General features: G+C 39.4%; 1 protein-coding gene across 1 annotated transcript in view; it reads right to left on the bottom strand.

The window, feature by feature from the left end:
* The window catches only part of LOC121886425 (urotensin-2 receptor), a 57,704-nt gene extending 41,673 nt beyond the window's left edge, over positions 1 to 16,031 (bottom strand). Inside the window, exons 1-3 of the mRNA XM_042396375.1 lie at positions 14,697 to 16,031; positions 12,686 to 13,401; positions 9,905 to 10,283 (exon numbers count right to left, since the gene is read on the bottom strand). Coding sequence (XP_042252309.1) covers positions 9,906 to 10,283; positions 12,686 to 13,399 — 1,092 coding nt within the window. The 5' untranslated portion in view covers positions 13,400 to 13,401; positions 14,697 to 16,031 and the 3' untranslated portion in view covers position 9,905. The remainder of the gene's footprint in view (positions 1 to 9,904; positions 10,284 to 12,685; positions 13,402 to 14,696) is intronic.
* Between the last annotated feature and the right edge of the window lie 3,334 nt (positions 16,032 to 19,365).

The raw sequence follows: 19,365 nt of genomic DNA, 5'->3' as shown, positions 1-19,365 counted from the left end.
TTTTTATGCCCCCTCCTAGTCTGGGATGCCAAATTGTGTGCAGATGCCAAACACTTTTGCCCAGGGTCAGAGGATAAGTATTTACAAGCATGTGTGCAGCCGAGGACCTGAGGACTATAAACACACACAGCTGTCCTGGGTCAGTCACATCATTCAGCGCGTGCACGCACACATACACACACAAACACACGCAGACACCCACATCAATACTTACACACAATTCTAATCCATATTCTTCTTATAGCTTCATCACTCAAAAGTCTCTCATCTATGTATAGAATGCCAGCTTTTCTATTCCTCACTGACACAGAAATTTCATCTATTTTCTTGTCTTCTCGCTGAATCTATTTTTTGCCTCTCTCCCCTTCCTTTTACATCATTCTTTTTCATGACATGAGATCAGCAGAACAAATCAAAAAAAGAGCTCACCTGTCCTCATCTTTCTGTTAAAATTTATACCATACTCTCACCCTCTCTATCTTCCTCTCCCCATGCTTATCTCTGCTTGCCTTCATTTTGCCCCGGTCCAAACCAAGGACCAAATCCTCATAGCAGCAGCCGCTAACATCTCCTGAAGTGCTTAAGGGCATGTAGGTATTTTGCATGCAATGAGAGAACCAGGGCTTAAAGTGCTCAAGGAATAGCTTGCTATCACTTAAGCCACCGTGTCCCTAAGCCCTCTTCTTTCTTTTTTTTCTTTTTTTTTTCTCAGAAAAGAGCCAGCAGCCAGTGGACTTATATGTTTTTCCTTCTGCAGTAGTGTGGCATACTGTACCCATGCTGTCACACTACAGCAAGTTTTTCCATACAGTCTGGATTTTGTACAGTGCACTTATACAGCAGCCATATCTTTTGTGATTGATACCATTTTACCAAGGCTGGATTATCAACCAGGCAAATGGACAACTGCCCTGGGCTCCCAGACCCCAAGGCCCCTGGGGATCCCAAAAGACATAAGTTTACTGAGTGTCAGTGTCAGTGTGTCTTGTACTGGTGCTATATTGTTTTAAAGGAAGATTCTGGTATTGTTCAACCTGAGTCTTATTCTTATAGCATCATGCTAAACATCCCAATGTGAGACAATGGAAAAAGTCATGTGAGCCTCCTAAAGCTTTTCAAAAAAAGTTGATTTTACATAAAGGAGCTAAATCAGATGGAAAGACAAAGTGACCGCACAAGACAATATACCTCAAGGAACAGTTATGTTCCTGTTGTCACTGCTCTGAGGAAGAAAACTTTGCTGCTAATGCCATATCCATGTCATACTGGAGTCATTGTAATTATGAGATTCTGACTTGTAAGCAGCCAACTTCCCAGTCGTAATTTTGACTGGAAAATGCTGACCTTTCTTAAAGCTTCAATATATCCAACTTGACAATTCATAATATGGAAGTACCTGAACATCTAGCAAACAGGGATGCCTCACATCAGTATTTTAACTCTCATTCAACCGACTTTGTAATCATACAACTGTCTTGAGTTGTCTGATGATGTAAATGCTTGTAAATATATGGGAATCTTTCCCATATGAGGTGAACGTGGCAAAACAGTGGTACTAGTTGATGTCAGACTTGGAAAATCTAGGCCAGCTGTGTAACTATAAAAAATGAATTCACTGGTCTGATCAACGACGTTGGCTGGACCAAATGGTCAGCTCTCTGTACACCATTACAAAGCAATCAAACGCTTTCAGGATATCTTTGCAACATCTGTTTTTACTTCTGTTGAAATAGAATCATGCTAAGTATGAAATGGTGATTAATAAATGCTACTGCAAAAGAATAGATAGCTTTGTTTGGATAGGTGTTTCCCCAGACATAGATCACTATGCAGTTAGCTGCAATAGCTAATCCAATGAGCTAATTTCTGTGTTTGTTTTTGATTGGACACAGAGATGATAATTTCAAATGACTTTCGTAAAATTGAACTTTATTTAGAGAGCTTAAGGTGGCTTGGGCTCCTGAATCTCTACAATGAAGGTAGCAAGTGCAAAGTTAGCATGACCCATTAGTCAAAATGGACAAAATTTTGAGAATAAGACCCAGGATGAAAAATACTGGGATTTTCCTTGTACCCTCAGACATTATCTTAGTCTATATTATGCCCTCATTGTGCATATTCCTAAATAAATGTGTGTTTAAAAATTTGCCTCCAACTACTCAAGAACTTGGAGCCGAGTAGTATACCAGCATGTTGTTTGTGGTTTTTGGTATTTGGGAAAATCACAAAGCTGCCCTGTATGGTATGCACTGTACTTGATGGGAACACAATGCATAGAGGATGGGAGGTAGGGGAGCATTGATAGGGGCCCAATGCCTAATAACAAATTTTTGCCCCCAGCCCCTCTAATGGGTTAATCTGGCCCTGCAGCTTACTCAAAGGTTACTGGGTAGGAAAAGTGGTTCTACTGGGTCTACTGGGTGGATAATTGCAATTGGAAACTGGAAGTATACAATTTATGCCCTGCACAGGCAGGCCTATACACTGCATAAGCCATATGGGAGTTGTAGAGATGCAGAAAATTCAAGAAATTGCTGTCTATGAGTTTCATAACTAACACTTTTATCTCCTCCTGCTTGCTTACTTTGCTAAACTCTGCACAAACTGTCATTCATTCTCCATTCACATGAGATGTCTGACTGGAATCTGAGAGGTAAAAGAGTCAAGTGCTAAAATTTATGTGCTCTAATCTAATGAGGCTAAAGGAGTGTGACCCAAGAAAAAAAAAGTATATGTAATACATTTATGTGCATCAAATCATCAGAGAAGCCCAAGTTTCATCAGCTTAAGACCTTTCTGAATGAGGGCTGTAACATTAAATTGAACCCTGCTAAGATAAGGGGGCACTCGATCAATCCCAGTCTCTATATAATCTTGTAGAACAGCAGTGGAGGGTGAGCTAAGGTGCTTATTGATCACAGCGGGGACTTTCCCAGACAATACAGCGTTTAGCTATTATAGACAAAGCTTCCTATCACCTATGATGAGAGGAGAACAGCAATTCCCATTTCCAATTCCCAAAATGAACCAAGTCAATGTAATCAGCTTCCAGATATATGGCTTGGAGATCAATAGTCCACTAAAGTTAGTGTGTATATGTGTGTCTCTGGATAACCTTTACAGAGGTGACCTCTGCTTTATTCAGCCAAGAGACCCTTAGTCTGACTGCTATTTCATTTGGCAGCTGAGATGGAAGTTCTATGGGAAAAGGCTATAATATGATAACCAAGTTAATGAGTCCTCTATCAATATTTCTATAACATGCTCTGCCATAGCCTGTGACAGATGAGGAGGGCTTTAAAGTGGGGCTGACATGTGCAGCTCTAGACATGGATTAAAGGAATTATAATTAAAGATGGAGCATGTCTGGTCTGTGAGGGAATGATTATTTCATAGCCAGTTTTAATAGTGGTCAAGGCCTCTCTCTCTTTTGAACTTTATGGAATTAATGGGGCAAGATTTCTGCATAGCTACATGCACAGGCTATGAACACGTATAAAATCTCCCATAGGTGTTCAGTTGGATTGAGACCTGGTGACTGTGAAGGCCATAGTATATGATTCACATCATTTTCATACTCATCAAACCATTCAGTGACCCCTCGTGCCCTGTGAATTGGGGCATTGTCATACTGGAAGAGACCACTCCCATCAGGATAGAAATGTTTCATCATAGGATAAAGGTCATCACTCAGAATAACTTTATATTGATTTGCAGTGACCCTTCCCTCTAAGGGGACAAGTGGACCCAAACCATGCCAGCAAAATGCCCACCACAGCATAACAGAGCCACCGGATCCCCTCACTGTAGGGATCAAGCATTCAGACCTGTATCAGTTTTTCCTTTAATATATCACCCATCTGTATATGCTAAGATAGCCAAAAACATTTAAATGGTGAATAAAGCACAGTGTACTAGAGAACATTTGCATTTTAGTTTTGATTTTGTGTCAAACCATCTTGTAGATGTGGAGATATTTCACTAAATAAGTGAAAACTTGCCATTCCTAAAGCCAATCCAATCAACGTTTATTCATATAAAATACTGAAAGGTAACGGTTTAAAATTAATAAATAATGTATATGGTATGTAGAAGTGTTTCTATTGTAGTAGTTTTTTTTAGAAATTTTTGTATGAATTATTCACTTTTTTCCAATGAAGCAAGGCTGACACAGAGGAAATATTACTTGAAAATCTTTTCTTTGATTAAAATGTCCACTTCCTTTGCTAAGTAATTTCCTCTCGTTATCTGGGAGGAAAAGGGTAAGCATTTAGATATGTCACTATGACAATGAAAATGCAAGATATATTACTATGTTTTGAGGACATGCAACATACAGTAGGGATTATTCATAATCACAGAGGCACAGATTATTTGAATGTTATACAGTGTGTAATAGCCTGGACTCTGGTGTTATTTTTATCCAGACACTGTCCCAGTGAACCTTAATCTTTTTTATTTATAGATAACCGATATGGGTGCACAAAGTTTCCATAGATGGGAACAACAGGCAATACAAAAGAGACTAAACCAATGTCCTTCTTATCCCAATTAATTTCCTGGGACACTTTAACAGCACATTTCAGGGCAATCTAAGACCTGTGTTTGGAGAATATTCATCTTTTTCATGTATGAATTAATTAAACATGTGGATGGGAGATTCCATATGCCCTTGCTGCTGTGGTGAATATAAAACCACCACCTTGTAAAACTAGACTATACAGAATGTGTTTTCCACAGTAAGTGCAAAAATGCTCAGTTCCTACCATTTCCTGCGTCCAGTGGCTGCTTCCTGGTGTGGCTTGGGTTGCAGTAAGCATGTGATGCTATCAGCCTGCATCAAGACTTAGAGCACTTCCTCACAGCCTGCCAGGCAGCTGTCACTATGTGGACCCATGAGTTTAGCCTGCAACTTTTTATTGAGGAAACATTTACAGGTCACTCTAGAATTTGGCAATAGAAAGTTTTCGCCTATGCTCATGCACCATCAAGGGACTCTTTCACAAAAATCCTCCAATTACTGAAAGGACGTTTGTGGAAACCAATAAAGAGAAAGGTGTAAGTTTTAAATAATTTTAAGAAGGTAAAATATCATACTGCTCAATTTTCATGAGCCGTTGAGTTTTCCAATAGGTAATTCATTCCAAAAGTAATTTTCCAAAGGTTGCTGTGGTAAAATCAGTCCCCCTGAGCCAGCCTTTGTGTGCACCACTTTCCAAAAGTCACCAGAAGTGAGCAGAACCAAGAGTGGAGCATGAGGTGACCTTCAAGGAAGGGAGGGGTGGCTGCTGCTATCCCAGGATTAATAATTTAATAATGAATAAAATGTGGAGTAGAAATAGATAAGATTTGCCTGGTTTTACATATTTTTATTAGTCAGCTAAACATTTATCTATCATACAGAGATAATATATCTCTTTTTTTCTTTGCAGAGAAAGAGCAAATTATAGTATAGCTTCATGCTCAAAGACACCAGTCCTATCTTTGCACTGTCTCCCCAGGTCATTTAACCATGGTGGCTGCAATTCCACAGCAGGATTATATGAAATCAATCCAGACTCTCAGTTTGATATTATGGCTTCCTTGTTTTGCTTCTCATGTCCCTCACTATAAAATCAAATGAGAGGATTATCCAGCTGGTGGGTTGCCATGTTTCTGATAGCTGTAAAATCATGCTGTGGAGGGTAGATACATTGTTTATGTCATTATAATTAAAGCCTTACACTATATATTGTTATTGATGAATTAAAACAGCGATTTGATGCTACCCCCTTGTTGGTTTAAATCGAAGCACATTGGATTGTGATTGCTTAGAAGAAAGATTGGGCTGAGCAATGACCTTCAGAGTAGCTGATGAACAAGACTTTATACAGCAATTCAGGTTTATATGAGATCATTTTTTGAAAAGAGGGTCCTACTCAGAAATATATCTTTCACTTGATCTAACTGTTCATCTGTCACAGAATGTTTTTGGCCATTCGGCCTTTGCACTGAAACTGTGCCTTGGGTGCATTCACATCTGCACTTTTGATTAGATCACCCAAGACGCATTTTAATGCCAGGTGTGAACAGGGCCATAGTGATGGACTGACTGCTGCTAGTATGGCTAAAAACACACACACGCATAGTCTTGGACTGAGTTTGGTGGTGAGTGTTTTGGAGACACACTGTGTGCACACCTTTGTGTGTGTGTGTGTGTGTGTGTGCAGGCACAAATATGGAGCCATATTCTCTGCCCTTGTGAATTATGGTAGGTGTCACTCAGCACATTGTATTCCAAGGCAGATAGTAATATATGACTCACTGCTACTCTCTCTCTGCAGGCAGCCTGGAAACACACCACCCAGTAATCAAGGGTAAAGCACTAACAATATATTAGCGCAAGTGCAAAGTTACGGACGGGATTGTAAATATTGGATTTTTCCTTCTTTTTTCCCTCTTGTGGGATGAATCAGAATGAAAAGTGATATTGTGGGACATAAAATATGCTAGTTTCATTGGAGAGTTATGGGGGAAAAAAAGGTAAACACTCAGCTATAATATCCTGCTGTGTCAATCTGGACTTAGTTATGATCCATGTGCTAAAATTATTTATTTAATCATTTATTTAGCAGATACTAACATCTGCAAAAGAGCAAAAAATCCTGTGTTGTATGTCAGCGGGCTTTTTCACTGTATGACAGATATATGGCTGTGCAACCATACTCTCTAAGTGGCAAGTTAATGTGTGTGCGTGTGTGTTTGTGTGAGTCCAGCCACCCCACCCCACCTCACCCCTCCCCTCCTCGTCCTGCTCTTCACCCTCTGTTCCCCTCCACTGCACTGTGATTCATCCCACCAGCTTCCTCTGCAAGGAACATTTGTGACCAACATCTAAAACCTATTTAATATATGAGACAGTGATGGCAGACACATGCATAAATGCACACAAAATACTTTCAAATGCATACAAAATACTGTTGCAAAAAGTGGGACACACAGTGATGGTGCAGAGCTGAGAAATAATAAAACTTTATACAGATTTGAAACAAGAGCCTACATTCAGTCCTTGAATAAAGTAACAGAATTGTTAAACTTAACCTCTGACAGTTTAAAACTAGTAGAATCTGACAAATATTCATATTGTTAAATAAAAAGGAATGGAAACCTTAGGGAGAAGAGTTCCACATGTAAAATAACAACTATAAAGGATAATATTTCAGTCATAGAGTACTTTGTAGCTTTTCTCAAGGCAATAAAAATATCTTGGTAATATCCTACATAATTGAGAGATGGAAGTTAAGCTGGAAAATCCAATTGCTACATGATTTTAAACTTTGATACTGTGCATGTAGAATGAAGTGTTCTATTAATAATGTATTTAGTTATGTTTATAAACTGGAAATATTCAGAAAAGTTTACCAGTCGTAGAAAGGTAGAAAAGCATTTAACAAGACAATGCAGTTTAATGTATGAGCATGGAAGTTAATTCTTGGTCTTTGGGTACAGTATGAGTAACAAAATAATCATCAATTTGAGGAAGTTGTTTAATTGCCATTTTTCTGACCATATTGCTTAAAGGGGACTTGTAATGCTTTTCCTTATATTCTGTCATATATATAATGTTACAATGTTGGATGTTCATATTAAACGTGGCCAAAGTGTCAAATAATGAGGTAAACATATGTTGAAATAATCCCTGTGAGCAAAAAGCACCGGCTTCAGACTGCTCTGAACACTTGATTTCCAACATTTTTTTCTACTTTCAGCCTGAACTGACGTCAGCTAGTGACAGATTTTTTATATGGTCAACTGCTCCATGCACAGTGTGCTAGTTCTGCTTGGTTCCACTAACATTATGCCAATTTTCCATTGTTTTGGTGGTGGTCATGCCAAACCATGACTCGAGTCATGCTGGCACGCTGTGAATGTTTTTCCATTACACAACACGGCAAAGAAAATAAGTTGTTTACCTGCTGGTCTTCTGCAGCGCATCATCACTGTGGCTGTTTCTGCTTGTATTCTTCCATCCTACATTATTTCAAACTACTTCAACAAAGAGCTCCAAATATGTCCATATGTTGTTGTGTAGAAATGTTTTTATTGCAGAATAGCGGCTGCTGACAAAGCTCTGCTAATTCATCCTATAAATTCTTCACAATAAATGTCTCCCATCATTTAGTCATTTAAAAGCTGTTAATATGAAGCAGCAAAAGCAGGAAATGTTGGATTTTCATCAGCAGTAACTTAACATGACTCTGCCCCTCCGCAGGCCTTGAAGAGACAGGAGCTAAAGCTGCCCATTAGAGACAGAGGCTGAACTGAGGGGCTGCATAAAGGGCCAGTATATAATAAATAAGGAGTTTTTTGAATTACGAATCATGCAAAGCTACTCTAGTGGAGTCCCAGAATAAAAATATAGAGCTGGAAATGAGCATAATAGCTCCCTTTTAAACTTCACCCCAAAAAGCATTTTTCCTCACATGCAAACTTAAATTGTTATTCTTTTCTTTGATTAAACTACAGGCCTGTATTTATGCTCCATGTAGTATTAAACAAGATATGATTGTGTGAAGCATAAACACAAATTTATCTTGTTTCTACATGAATAGAAGCAGATAAAATGATACAGTTGCTTGTGGCTGAGATCCTCCCAGGGTCAGTTAAAGAAGTCAACTTCTAAGTACTGCTTGCATACTTGCATAGCTTTCTATAGAAAAAAGAGCAATTAGCTCACATTTATTAAGGTATTACTCTAGTGGTACACCTAAAATTACTAAACAATACTCAAATACAATCATGAATCAATAAGACATCTATTTATTAATAACAGTCTGAAAATGTTTGATATGGGACTGACAATCCCATCAGTTGAAAGCTCTGCACTGTAGCTGTTTAAGCTAATGTAAAGGTTAGCTTCACAGGACTGAGAGCGTCACAACCATGAATCCCAGAGGCCCTGATTCGAAGTGTTTTTACTGCGAAACATTTAAAATTGTGCTATGATGTGCTTTAAAGTTTAACTACTAGGTTTCTACATCCACCAGCTCTCACTGATTTATACATGGCAACTACCAAGCTACCCGCTAACATCCTCTTTAAAATTGGCATGAGGCGATGATTCAACAGTAATTATCTGCAGCTGAGAAAATTTGCTAGTGACAGTTGTCATTATAGCTAATGAAATCAACTGTTGCCAGATTTAACTTTCACTTGTATAGCTTATTAAGACATTGTCAGTCATTACAGTTCTAACTAAAATTGTGGCTTTCAAATCTCACTCTTTCAATTCATGATTTTGATATAAAAACAATTAATCATCTTCTAAGCGGATAGATTATTTAGTTACACTGTTACTTACACGGTTTGATGTAGGCCTATGATTAATTCACAGCAGTATAGTGTCAGGTAGTGACATGCTGTTATGGAAGTGTAGAAAAATAGAAGATTGTTAAATAATTTTTGATTAATGATCTTTGTGCATTCTATTAAAAGGAATCAAGCTGCTGTCCTAAACCTTCTGAATTTCCCATGTAATTGAATATTTATTGTTGCTGAACATGTTTCACCAGCTCACCCAGTTCCATACATAAACATCAAGAGGCATCAGTTGTCCCATATGGACGTGTTTACGCTACATACCAGGAAATAGGAAGCCCAAACAGACATGTTTTCAGAGGGCTGCAAATCAGTGCCATCTGTTATCACATAGTATATCTCAAGACTTTCCTCTGATAGAAAGCACCAGTCTAAAACATCCTGTGGCTCTCAGGCTATAAGGCATAATTGTTAGAAGAAAGATGAAAAAATTACTGTATCACTGGGCTGTATTAAGGGAACGTCTTAGGATGTGGTTTAGAAATTGTCATACTTTGCTCCTTGGTGAACAAAATGAGAAATATTAGTCATAAATATCTGCTCCTACCTCACAAACTGCTGTTATGTGCGCGCAGGGAGGCGGTGTGCGTGAGCATAAAGCTTTCGGTACACTGTTGACTGCTGGATGACGGCGACCTGCGTGGTGAACGCTGAAAACGACTCCTCCTGCTGAAGTAGCTGCCAGCCATCCAGGACCGCTTGTGCTTCCTCAAGTACTCCTTGTAGTTCTTGGTGAGCAGTGTGTAGAGGAATGGGTTGATGCAACTGTTGGAGTACGTCAGGCATGTGGTCAGGTAGTTGATGTTGCGCTTGGCTTTGATGGAGAGGGACAGTGATGGGTTGAACTGACCCAGCAGCTGCCAGATCCAGAAGGGCAGGAAGCATGCCCAGAAGAGGAGCACGATGGTGAAAATCAGGTACAGCACCTTTAGGAAGAATAGACCATAGAGATGCATCACTAATGAGCATCAGATTTCACTTAGTGGGGTGCCTGTTTCCTAACAAAATGTAATCATTTGGATACTGAGGTAAATGATTAGATTAACTATATGCATGTAGATCAAACTACACACAGATAATGACAGTTCAGAAAAACTCAAGTTGTCTTTTTGAAGGATCTTTGTGGTTTGATAAAATGCTGAAATCAAAAGATCAAATGTGGACAATTAACACATCCTCATAAAAAACCGACAATATAGGTCTAAAATTCAGAAACAGCAAAAACAACCTATAGTTACGTTTATACCATCAAGTGGCCATAGTAATGCACTCTTTCTTCCAAAACCATTACAAATCACTATTAAAAAATAATTATGTTTTATGGTGTGGCACAAAAATCACATGGTTAAGGTTAGGGAGAAATCATGGTTTGGGTTAAAATGATCACTGAAAGGTGGTTTATACTTCATTAGTCATGCAACCTTTGTCATCATGGCAACAGTAAACACCACATTGTTATGGTTTTTAAAAAAATGACTCGCAGTTGGAAACATGACACTTGTGGTTGGAGACGGGAAGTAAACAGCAGTCTCCTGGAGCAAAGTCCACTATCCATCCACCCAACCTACCCCCTCCTAAAGAGGCAAAAATCATCTTATCAAGTCACCTTATCAAGTCATTTTATACTTCATCTGAACTGTGTCACTTCCCCGGTTCATAATTACCACGGCCGCTAGATGGCATAAATGGAACTATAGGTCTTTTTTGCCAGCTTGAATTTTAGAGCTGACAATTAAATATAACAAATAACACACCCTACCATAGTAATGGTAACATTATCATAACCTTAGTTCTCTGAATGTAGCTGGAGCCTTGGGGTGGAGCTCTTTTGGCTTGATGACTCATCTTCAAAGATCCATGCACTGTAAATATTGTGTACATGGTTTTTTTCAGCAAATCAGTTTGAGCCTATTCAAACCTATGAAAACTAGACTTATTAGGGGTTGAGCTGTCCTTACTCATTTCTCTCCAGTGATCAGTACTATGAAATCCAAAGATGGTTTAACAAACCCTGCATCTCTCATCCCAGCATGATCCTAGCCATGGATCCACAATTACACAGCATTGGTCGGGACAGAGAGGTTTATTTATTCGTGCAACAATTAGCTGCACGTTTGAAAGTTGAACAGTGTGCATTCTCCCTTGCTCCAAGATACAAGTAAATCCTATCAATAACCCTTAATACAACTGAGGGGCAACATTCACCACATTGTTAATCACACCGATAAGAAGTATGAACTCGTTTTAAGCCCTGCTATGAAGTAAATTGGGACGGGTTTTGTCTCATCGTGGGCAAAGAGCAAGAGAGGAATGGAAAACAAAGAACCTGCAGCAGCAGGGAGGGGATTGATAGCAGAATGCTGTAAGCACAGAGCCAAACTGGTGCTGCTACACTCCATTAGCATACTCCTAAATAGCAACTGTTTATCTGTTATGATGACAGAGTTGTTGGCAAACCTTTGCCCAAACAGAAGCTCTCACAATAGCTGGGAGAAAGAATGTCACAAGCCTATGGGCTACATAATAGGATCCCTCCCCTCAGGAGTTAACACTCTCCATGAGGAGTATGACTGAATCAACAGTCTCGGTGAGTGGAATGTCTGTGGTGGTTTGTAACGTAGCGTCGTTCCTGCCTATTCATCAGGTTCGACCTGATGGATGTGTCTGGGTCCATCTCCAGTTGAGTTACAGACTGGAATAGACATGAGGGACAGGGTCTAGGGTGATGCTGGCCACCAAAAAAGGAAAACTGAGAATCGGGCCCCAAATTGGTTTGGAGAGACTGTCCTCCCAAAAAAAAACAACCGCATTAGATGTTGTTATAGAGCCACAAAGTCCTCAGAGGTCAAAATTTTACACAGGGGACCTCTGTTCATTTCCCATCTCTTACTGACAGTGGATGTTTATTTAACATGACCACAAATGTTCCCCAGTTTTAATCCAATTGTTCTTTTTACCCAAACCACAATCTTTCCCCAGCCCTTACCAAGTAATTTCAATGCCTAACCTAATCTTAAGCATAGAGGTGCCAGATTTATTTTTGCAACAGTCATTTGAAACGGTTTTGAAAAGCACTGACACATGATGTCATCCTCTCAATAAGGGCATCAGATCAGCAATTCCAAATAATGTATTTTGTCATTTAATTAGTAGGGCTTGGGTTAGGCTTCAAATAGGGTTGTCAAATGTTTGAACACATACATGCAAATATTCAATGTGTTAATTTTTAAAGTTGAATAGTTAAGCCTAAAGAACATCATCAGAATGCATGTGTGTGTGAAACAGAACAGACTGTATCCCATAAAAGACTATCTTGTGATGCACTGACCTTTTGATTGGGAAGTTTCTTGGTCTGTTTGAAGGTCTCCGTCTGTGAAACCCAATAAGTGCGGGCGAGTTGGATGTAGAGATAGCCAATGATCAGACCTGGAGCAACAATGCTAGTGCAAAACAGGAAGGAGATGTAAAACTTGTAGGAGATTTCTGACAAGGTGGGCTGACACATAAGCTTGTTTCCCACCTTCATCAGCTGGATGCTCACACTCATTGGTAGAGTCAGGATGAGAGAAACAGCCCAGACCAGCAGAGCGATGGCCTTCCTGTAACTTTTAGACCTCTTGACTGTGTCAAGCGGCTTGAGCACTGCAAAGTAGCGCTCCGTGCTCATGATTGTCAGTGTGAAGATACTGGCATGCATGGTCAGGAAGTCTATGCTGAACAGAAGCCGACACCCTGCGTCCCCAAAGTACCATCCCTTTAGAAAGTGTGTGCAGACAACGAATGGGATTGACAGCAGATACAGCAGATCTGCCAAAGCTAAGTTTATGATATAGATGTACATCGAGGCTGCAGTCCTCATGGAGTGGCACATAACCACCAGGGTGTAGATGTTCCCTGAGACTCCCACAAGGCACATTATGGACAGGATGGTGCCAATGGTGAAGGTGGCAGCTAAGTCCTCATGCGAGTTCAGAGGGGGGTCAGTGGCATTGGCGCCCCTTTCCACCAGGACTCCTACAGGCTCCATGGACACTGTGGTCATCTCTGGATGGGAGGAAGAGAAATGGAAGGGGTGAGGGTGGCAACTTTACAAAAAAATTGACATTTTTTGTTCAACTCTTGTCCTCTAATTTCAACTGGTTGTTTAACTATTATTTAAATGACAGTAAATGTTAAGTAATGGGAACTATTATAGTCAGAGAAACTATTCTGGCCTGTTTCATTTCATTCATATTCTCCGTATGTGAGAGAGGAAGTGATTAGGGAAGGTCTAAATGAGCTTGCTTTTAATGCAAAACTTCTTTTAGGTTCCATCTCTGCTACACAGACATTTGCAGACTCTGCATCTTTCAGCTGAAGTATTTCTGCTTGAATATTGGCAGAGTTGGAGACCGACCGTGACCAACAGTTATAGTGAGGAAAATGAAATCCCTCATTTTACCCATGGCTTAGAAAGCAGCTCTGAAAACAGCTATGAGCTCATGCCAATCAAATTAAAATTTTATTTGCAGTAAAAAACACCATGAACTTTGTTATTGTAAGGTTGCACAAGTTTTTTCCAAATTGTTCATGAAATGAGATACTGGACAAGTTTTGAAACAGTTAGTGACTTTTTTTCTGACCCTAGGTTTTCAAATGGAACAGCTGTCTCGAGTGACTGTGAACAGAAGTGCCCCAGTCTGATTCAGAGATTGGTTTGGAAAACATTTAACAAAATGACAGTAAAGCACAGGAAAAAGAAATATTCTGAAGATTGTATTTTGATTGCTTAATGCTGATAAAATATTACGCAGACAAAGACTTAATGTGATACTCAGTTCTGATGGAAATGAGAGCGACAGTTAATGAGTAATTTTCAATATGAGTATGATTTACGTCAGCAGAATTCCAGAGGGCCGGTGATGAAATTCATCCTCTCTGTCTGACAGTATACAGGCAAAAATATGTAAGATTTTGTGATGCACACACCCATGGTGTTCATTAAAAAATAAAAAGAGCCAAATGTATCATAGTTGAGGCAACTGTTAAAGGAACACAATGAACTTTTTACTCAGTCACAGAGGTCTCCCTTTGTTCTGGCAATTACCAAGCTATCAAGACTCAGACAGAAATCATTGAGAAAGTATTTTGTCTTTGGACAACAGGGCTTACGCTGCTCCAAAACCACCAGGGGCAGAGATGAAGTCAGACAGGGTTAATGTTACATTTCAGCCCTCACTAATAGATCTGTCTGGTATGCTCTGATAATCAGCCATTAGTACATGCTTATAAATGTATCTTTATGGAACATTACAAATCTGGGCATGCAAATTACTGAATAAAACTATTCATAGTCTTACCTGGGCTGCCTCCCTGGACAGAAGGGTTCAATACTCAACTGCAGTTCCATCAGCCATGATTTGTCTCACTTTGCTCCTCCAAACTTCGCACTTACTGCAAAAATTTCACACTCCATAAAAGTCCAAACAGATTCTACAGAGTGTCTGAGAGGTGAAACATGCAGGTGGAACAAAAGAATAAAAAAATCTATATCCAGCAGTCTTCAGGGAGGAAATAACCTAAATGAGTCATCCACTACAACAAAAATCTTCCCATTGTTGACTGGTCTCTCAGCAGTAGATAAACCAGCCCAGGGTGTCTAGATTCAAAAGAAATGTGCGCTGATAGCAGCCTTAAAAGTTCTCTTGGATTCCCTCTACCTTTTGTGCACCTTGCACCACGCACTGCATGTGAGCTGTGACATCGGCAGCAGAGAAATTTAATTCAGAGGAAAAAATATTTTTTAAAAAGAGAACATCAGTGAAAGGATGATGAGAAGTGAGGATCACACTAACCTACGGCTAGTTACGGAGAATCCCCTCTTTGACTGAGAGAGAGTAAGAGAGAGAGAGAGTGTGTGTGTGCCAGAGGTAGAGAGGGAGCAAGAGAGGGGAGAGGGAGAGAGACAGGAGCATGTTGCTAGTGAGGCACACTCGCTCAGAAGCCCAAAGTGGGAGGGAGAAGACGGAGAGTACAGGCAAGAGAGAGGTATGCAGGAAATGTGTTCCGCTCTCTCTCTCTAACCCCTGTGCCATCTATTTCCATGCAATGGGGGCGTGTGCCATAAACTGATATGCAACATGGGAACATGCAGTATAAAACAATACCTCAAAAGACAGCCAACACTCCCCATTTGCTCTAGCATGGGATATCCAGTATCCATTATTTTAAATGGATAGTGCCAGGGTCAATGTCACCTACCACTGCGGCAATTCTCCTAAGCACAGTCATCAAACATATCTGCTGCAGGGGGGCCGATCCAAACTAAACAATGTGTTTGGCCTTCTGTCACTGTTTGTACAGGCTACAGAGGGACAATGCACTCGTAAAGTTGTATGCTGAAGACAAGCCTTTCTTGCTTTTGCTGTTCCTCATTGCCATTTTAAAATGGAAATTGAAAACCTTTTTTGCTTCATTATGAAGTAAATGTTGACTGCACAGTATAATGACTATAGAATAATGACACGATCTACGTTTAGATTGGTTTCCCGTAAGCCTTGCTTTCATTATGCAATTCTGTCTGCCACCGGGAAAATGAGGGCTCAGTTTAGGACACAAAAGATGTGCGTCAACAATTGCACAACCAAAAAGAGGAAGAGGATAGCACTTTAAGCTATATGATGAATTAATGTATTGCAATAATGGACAGGCAAATCTGATAACACACTACTTATATCTGTGTACACTACATTTTAGTTGCATTGAGTAAACTACCTGAATAAACTTGTCTTTTTATTTCTAGAGGGCTTTCTTCCTGTTAGCTACGGTAGCTAACGGGAAGAAAGCCCTCTAGAAATCAGTTAGCTAACCTAGCAGCCCTACAGCCACAAAATACTGGATCAGTATCCAGTCAGGCTCGCTGTCAGGCTGATCTACTTGTTCATATGAAAATCAACGGACAGAAAATATGTTATCACGCACTGTGCACTGTCTTTTATTTTGTAAAAACATAAACCAACCCAGTTCTCTTTTCTCAACACATACTAAAAAATGTCTTTCTGCTTTCATGTCTCCATTAGAGAATGAACAAACTCACACTTTTTCTCCATATGTTCAAATGTTACTCACCCCTCCACCATGACGCCAACCCAGGCAGTTAGTGCGAAGCAATAACGTCACTCAAACTGTTATTACTATGCAATGCACATCACTGCAATAGCTTTTGCCTGTTCCCAAATTCAATATAGAATTGTGACAATTTCAATTTACCTCTTCAGTGAATATGCTTCTTTCCTCTCTCTTGTTTCAGGAGTGGTTTTGACCATTTCTTCAGGGAGCTAAGCTCTGACAAAAATGGAAAGCCATCTGGTCGTCTTTGCAACAGCAGCACAAGCAATAATACCACTTGAAAACGTTAGGGGGGGGGATGTCTGTTTCCACTTGAAGTGATAATTAAAATGAAGGTAAAATATATTGAAACATGCATCAGTGTGTAAAAAAATGAATTTCTCACTTTGTGTTCAGACAGAACGCAGTGAATTTTAGCTTAGATGATCACTATACAAAGTCAATGGGAAGACATGAATTTGCCTGGGGCTCCACGAATTGATGTGAGTATGCATTCGCGTAAGTTGAAAATTTTTCAACTTGAGTGAATAATTTTTGTGTATTCCAGGGCTTTATGAATGTGCTTCATAAACGCACAGAGACAAGAGGGAAAGGGAGAAAAAATGGAGGGAAACAGAAAGAACCAGAGTCTCTGGTGAGTTCTGAGCAGTGATGCCAACCCATTTAGTGACATATCTAGTGACTTTTTGGAAAGACCTTGACTCCTCTCCTTGAAGGGAGTTGCCAGTATTTCTTGGTGAATGAGTGTTAATGTGGCTTTCTGGATTGACTGTTCAGTGGGTGGCACAGAGCAGCAGCACATTCAGTGGACGAATCATCAGTCGTGAATGAGCAATGAATGTGTGTACCTAATGACCAATCACTGATCCTCATTGTTTTTATTCTAAATTATTTAACTTTACTATCCAAGTTTGATTTTGTTTTGTCAAAATAGACAGTTAACAACAGTGAATTTATTCTAGTGCATGATCGTCTTCTCTGTTCATGATACTTCAGTTACAGGCCTGCATAAAAGTTTTTTAATATTAGAGGTAGATTTAGATGCACATATAGGAGCTGCTTGAAAAAAATAACGAATGATATAGCTAGTCTGTTTAGTTTAATGTAACTTAATTTTCTTTAGCTTTTTAAAAATCTTGTATGTATGTAATTACATCATAACATCATAAATATACAAGTTAGCAAGTGACATCATTTAGCAACATCTAGTGACTTTTCTTGCAGGCTGTAGCTAATTCCCACTGAAAATAGTTGGCAGTACTGGTTCTGAGCTCAGTCAGAGGTTGACCTGTTCAGACTGCAAAGCAAATTTTAGTGAAAGCATTGCGGAAGCATTGCGGAAGAGAATGCAAAGACACAAGGGAACATACACATGACTTTGTGCTAGTGTTGTGCAAATTGAGGGGAAAATGCGTCTGTGGAAGTTGAAAATGTTTTAACTTAAAAAAAAAAATACATGTATCCTGAAGCTTTAGGACACCACTTCATAAAAAAGAGAAAATGTATGGTGTCTGGAAGAAAATAACAAAAAGAACTGGAGTTCCCTGAAGGCTAAGCTGCCACTTAAACACAGCACAGACACACAACACTTTGTCGGTGCGTATGCTGCTAGCCAGCAACAGCTAATGTCTGTACAGTCCGCTTCTTGTCTGTTTGGGGGGAATAAACAAAGACTACAAAAAAAAAAGAAAAAAAAACTCAGTAGTCAAATTTGCATGAATAACAAGGTGAAAATCTGCTTCACATTCAGCCTGAATGCAACATTAGTACAAGCTAATCTCACACAGAATGTTTAAACTAAATTAACTAGACTGAATTAACATTGTCATTGACTGACTCAGGAGTCTTTAGCAGTGGAGCTCCCCTCACTGGTGAATGAAAGCGTCATTGTCAACTCAGCTGGCCATATCGGCAAACAGTATGTTACTGCCTGGTTAGAAGCGTACTGAAAGACTGCAAAAGCTGCAACTATCCTCATGTGATAACTGTTGCAAAAGTGGCTGCTGAACTACAGTACTAACAGTATAAACAGTTCTTGGATAGGCTTGAGGCAACATACTGACCTGACCACTGGACTGAAGACAGTAAGAAGCTTACTGGTTTATATGCAAAGTGATTTGTAATTTCCCTTAATTCTCGATAGAGGGCAGTGCTCATTGTGCATTGCTGTCTTTCATGGTGTCTTTTTTGATACTACCACTAGGGAGGCACCAAGGTCTGAAATTTTCAAATCCTTCATATAGGGGGCTCTAAGTTGGTGTCCTTTTTGTAACATAGGCTATTTTCAATAATAGCCTGTTGATTGTTATTCTGTAGTAGACTAATCTTAAGTATTTGTAGGTATGTTGACTGTATTGATGTGGAAAGAGCTGGTTTTAGTTTTTACCATCTTGAACTGCTGATGTTTTTTGAAAAATCACCACAAAACAGACGCCAAATGAGAGAAAAATCCAATCCAATCTAATACATATACTTATTATTTTATCAACATTTCCCAGAGGGCAGCTTTTAATTACGGGCAGTCCAGCCATTTTTTGCTCACTTACATTGCCATTTTAGGTGAAACATTTTAGTAAAATACAAATCAAACATGCATGAGTGTAAAAATGTTAATCATCTTTATAGATTAAACCATCAGCTAATGGGCCAAATTGTTGTAATTCTAAAGCCAACCACAAAGAAACTGCAGCGGATAAATGTCAGTATTTGTTTGTAAAATTTACTCTGTTGGTAATAAAATAACTGATGGTTTTAGTTTCTATCATCTTGAACTGGTGATAGGTCAGCTGTGTGCTTTGACACCTATTTGACAAAAAAACAAAAACAAAAAAGAAAAATCAACACCCAATCTGATGGCAAGTCGGAGAAAAATCAAATCCACACACGCTCTAATTCATTATT

The sequence above is a fragment of the Thunnus maccoyii genome, chromosome 20 (assembly GCF_910596095.1).
Source record: "Thunnus maccoyii chromosome 20, fThuMac1.1, whole genome shotgun sequence".
NCBI classification, from domain to species: Eukaryota; Metazoa; Chordata; class Actinopteri; order Scombriformes; family Scombridae; genus Thunnus; species Thunnus maccoyii.
The sequence above is the reverse complement of the archived record's forward strand: the minus strand, read 5'-3'. Positions and strand labels throughout refer to the sequence as shown.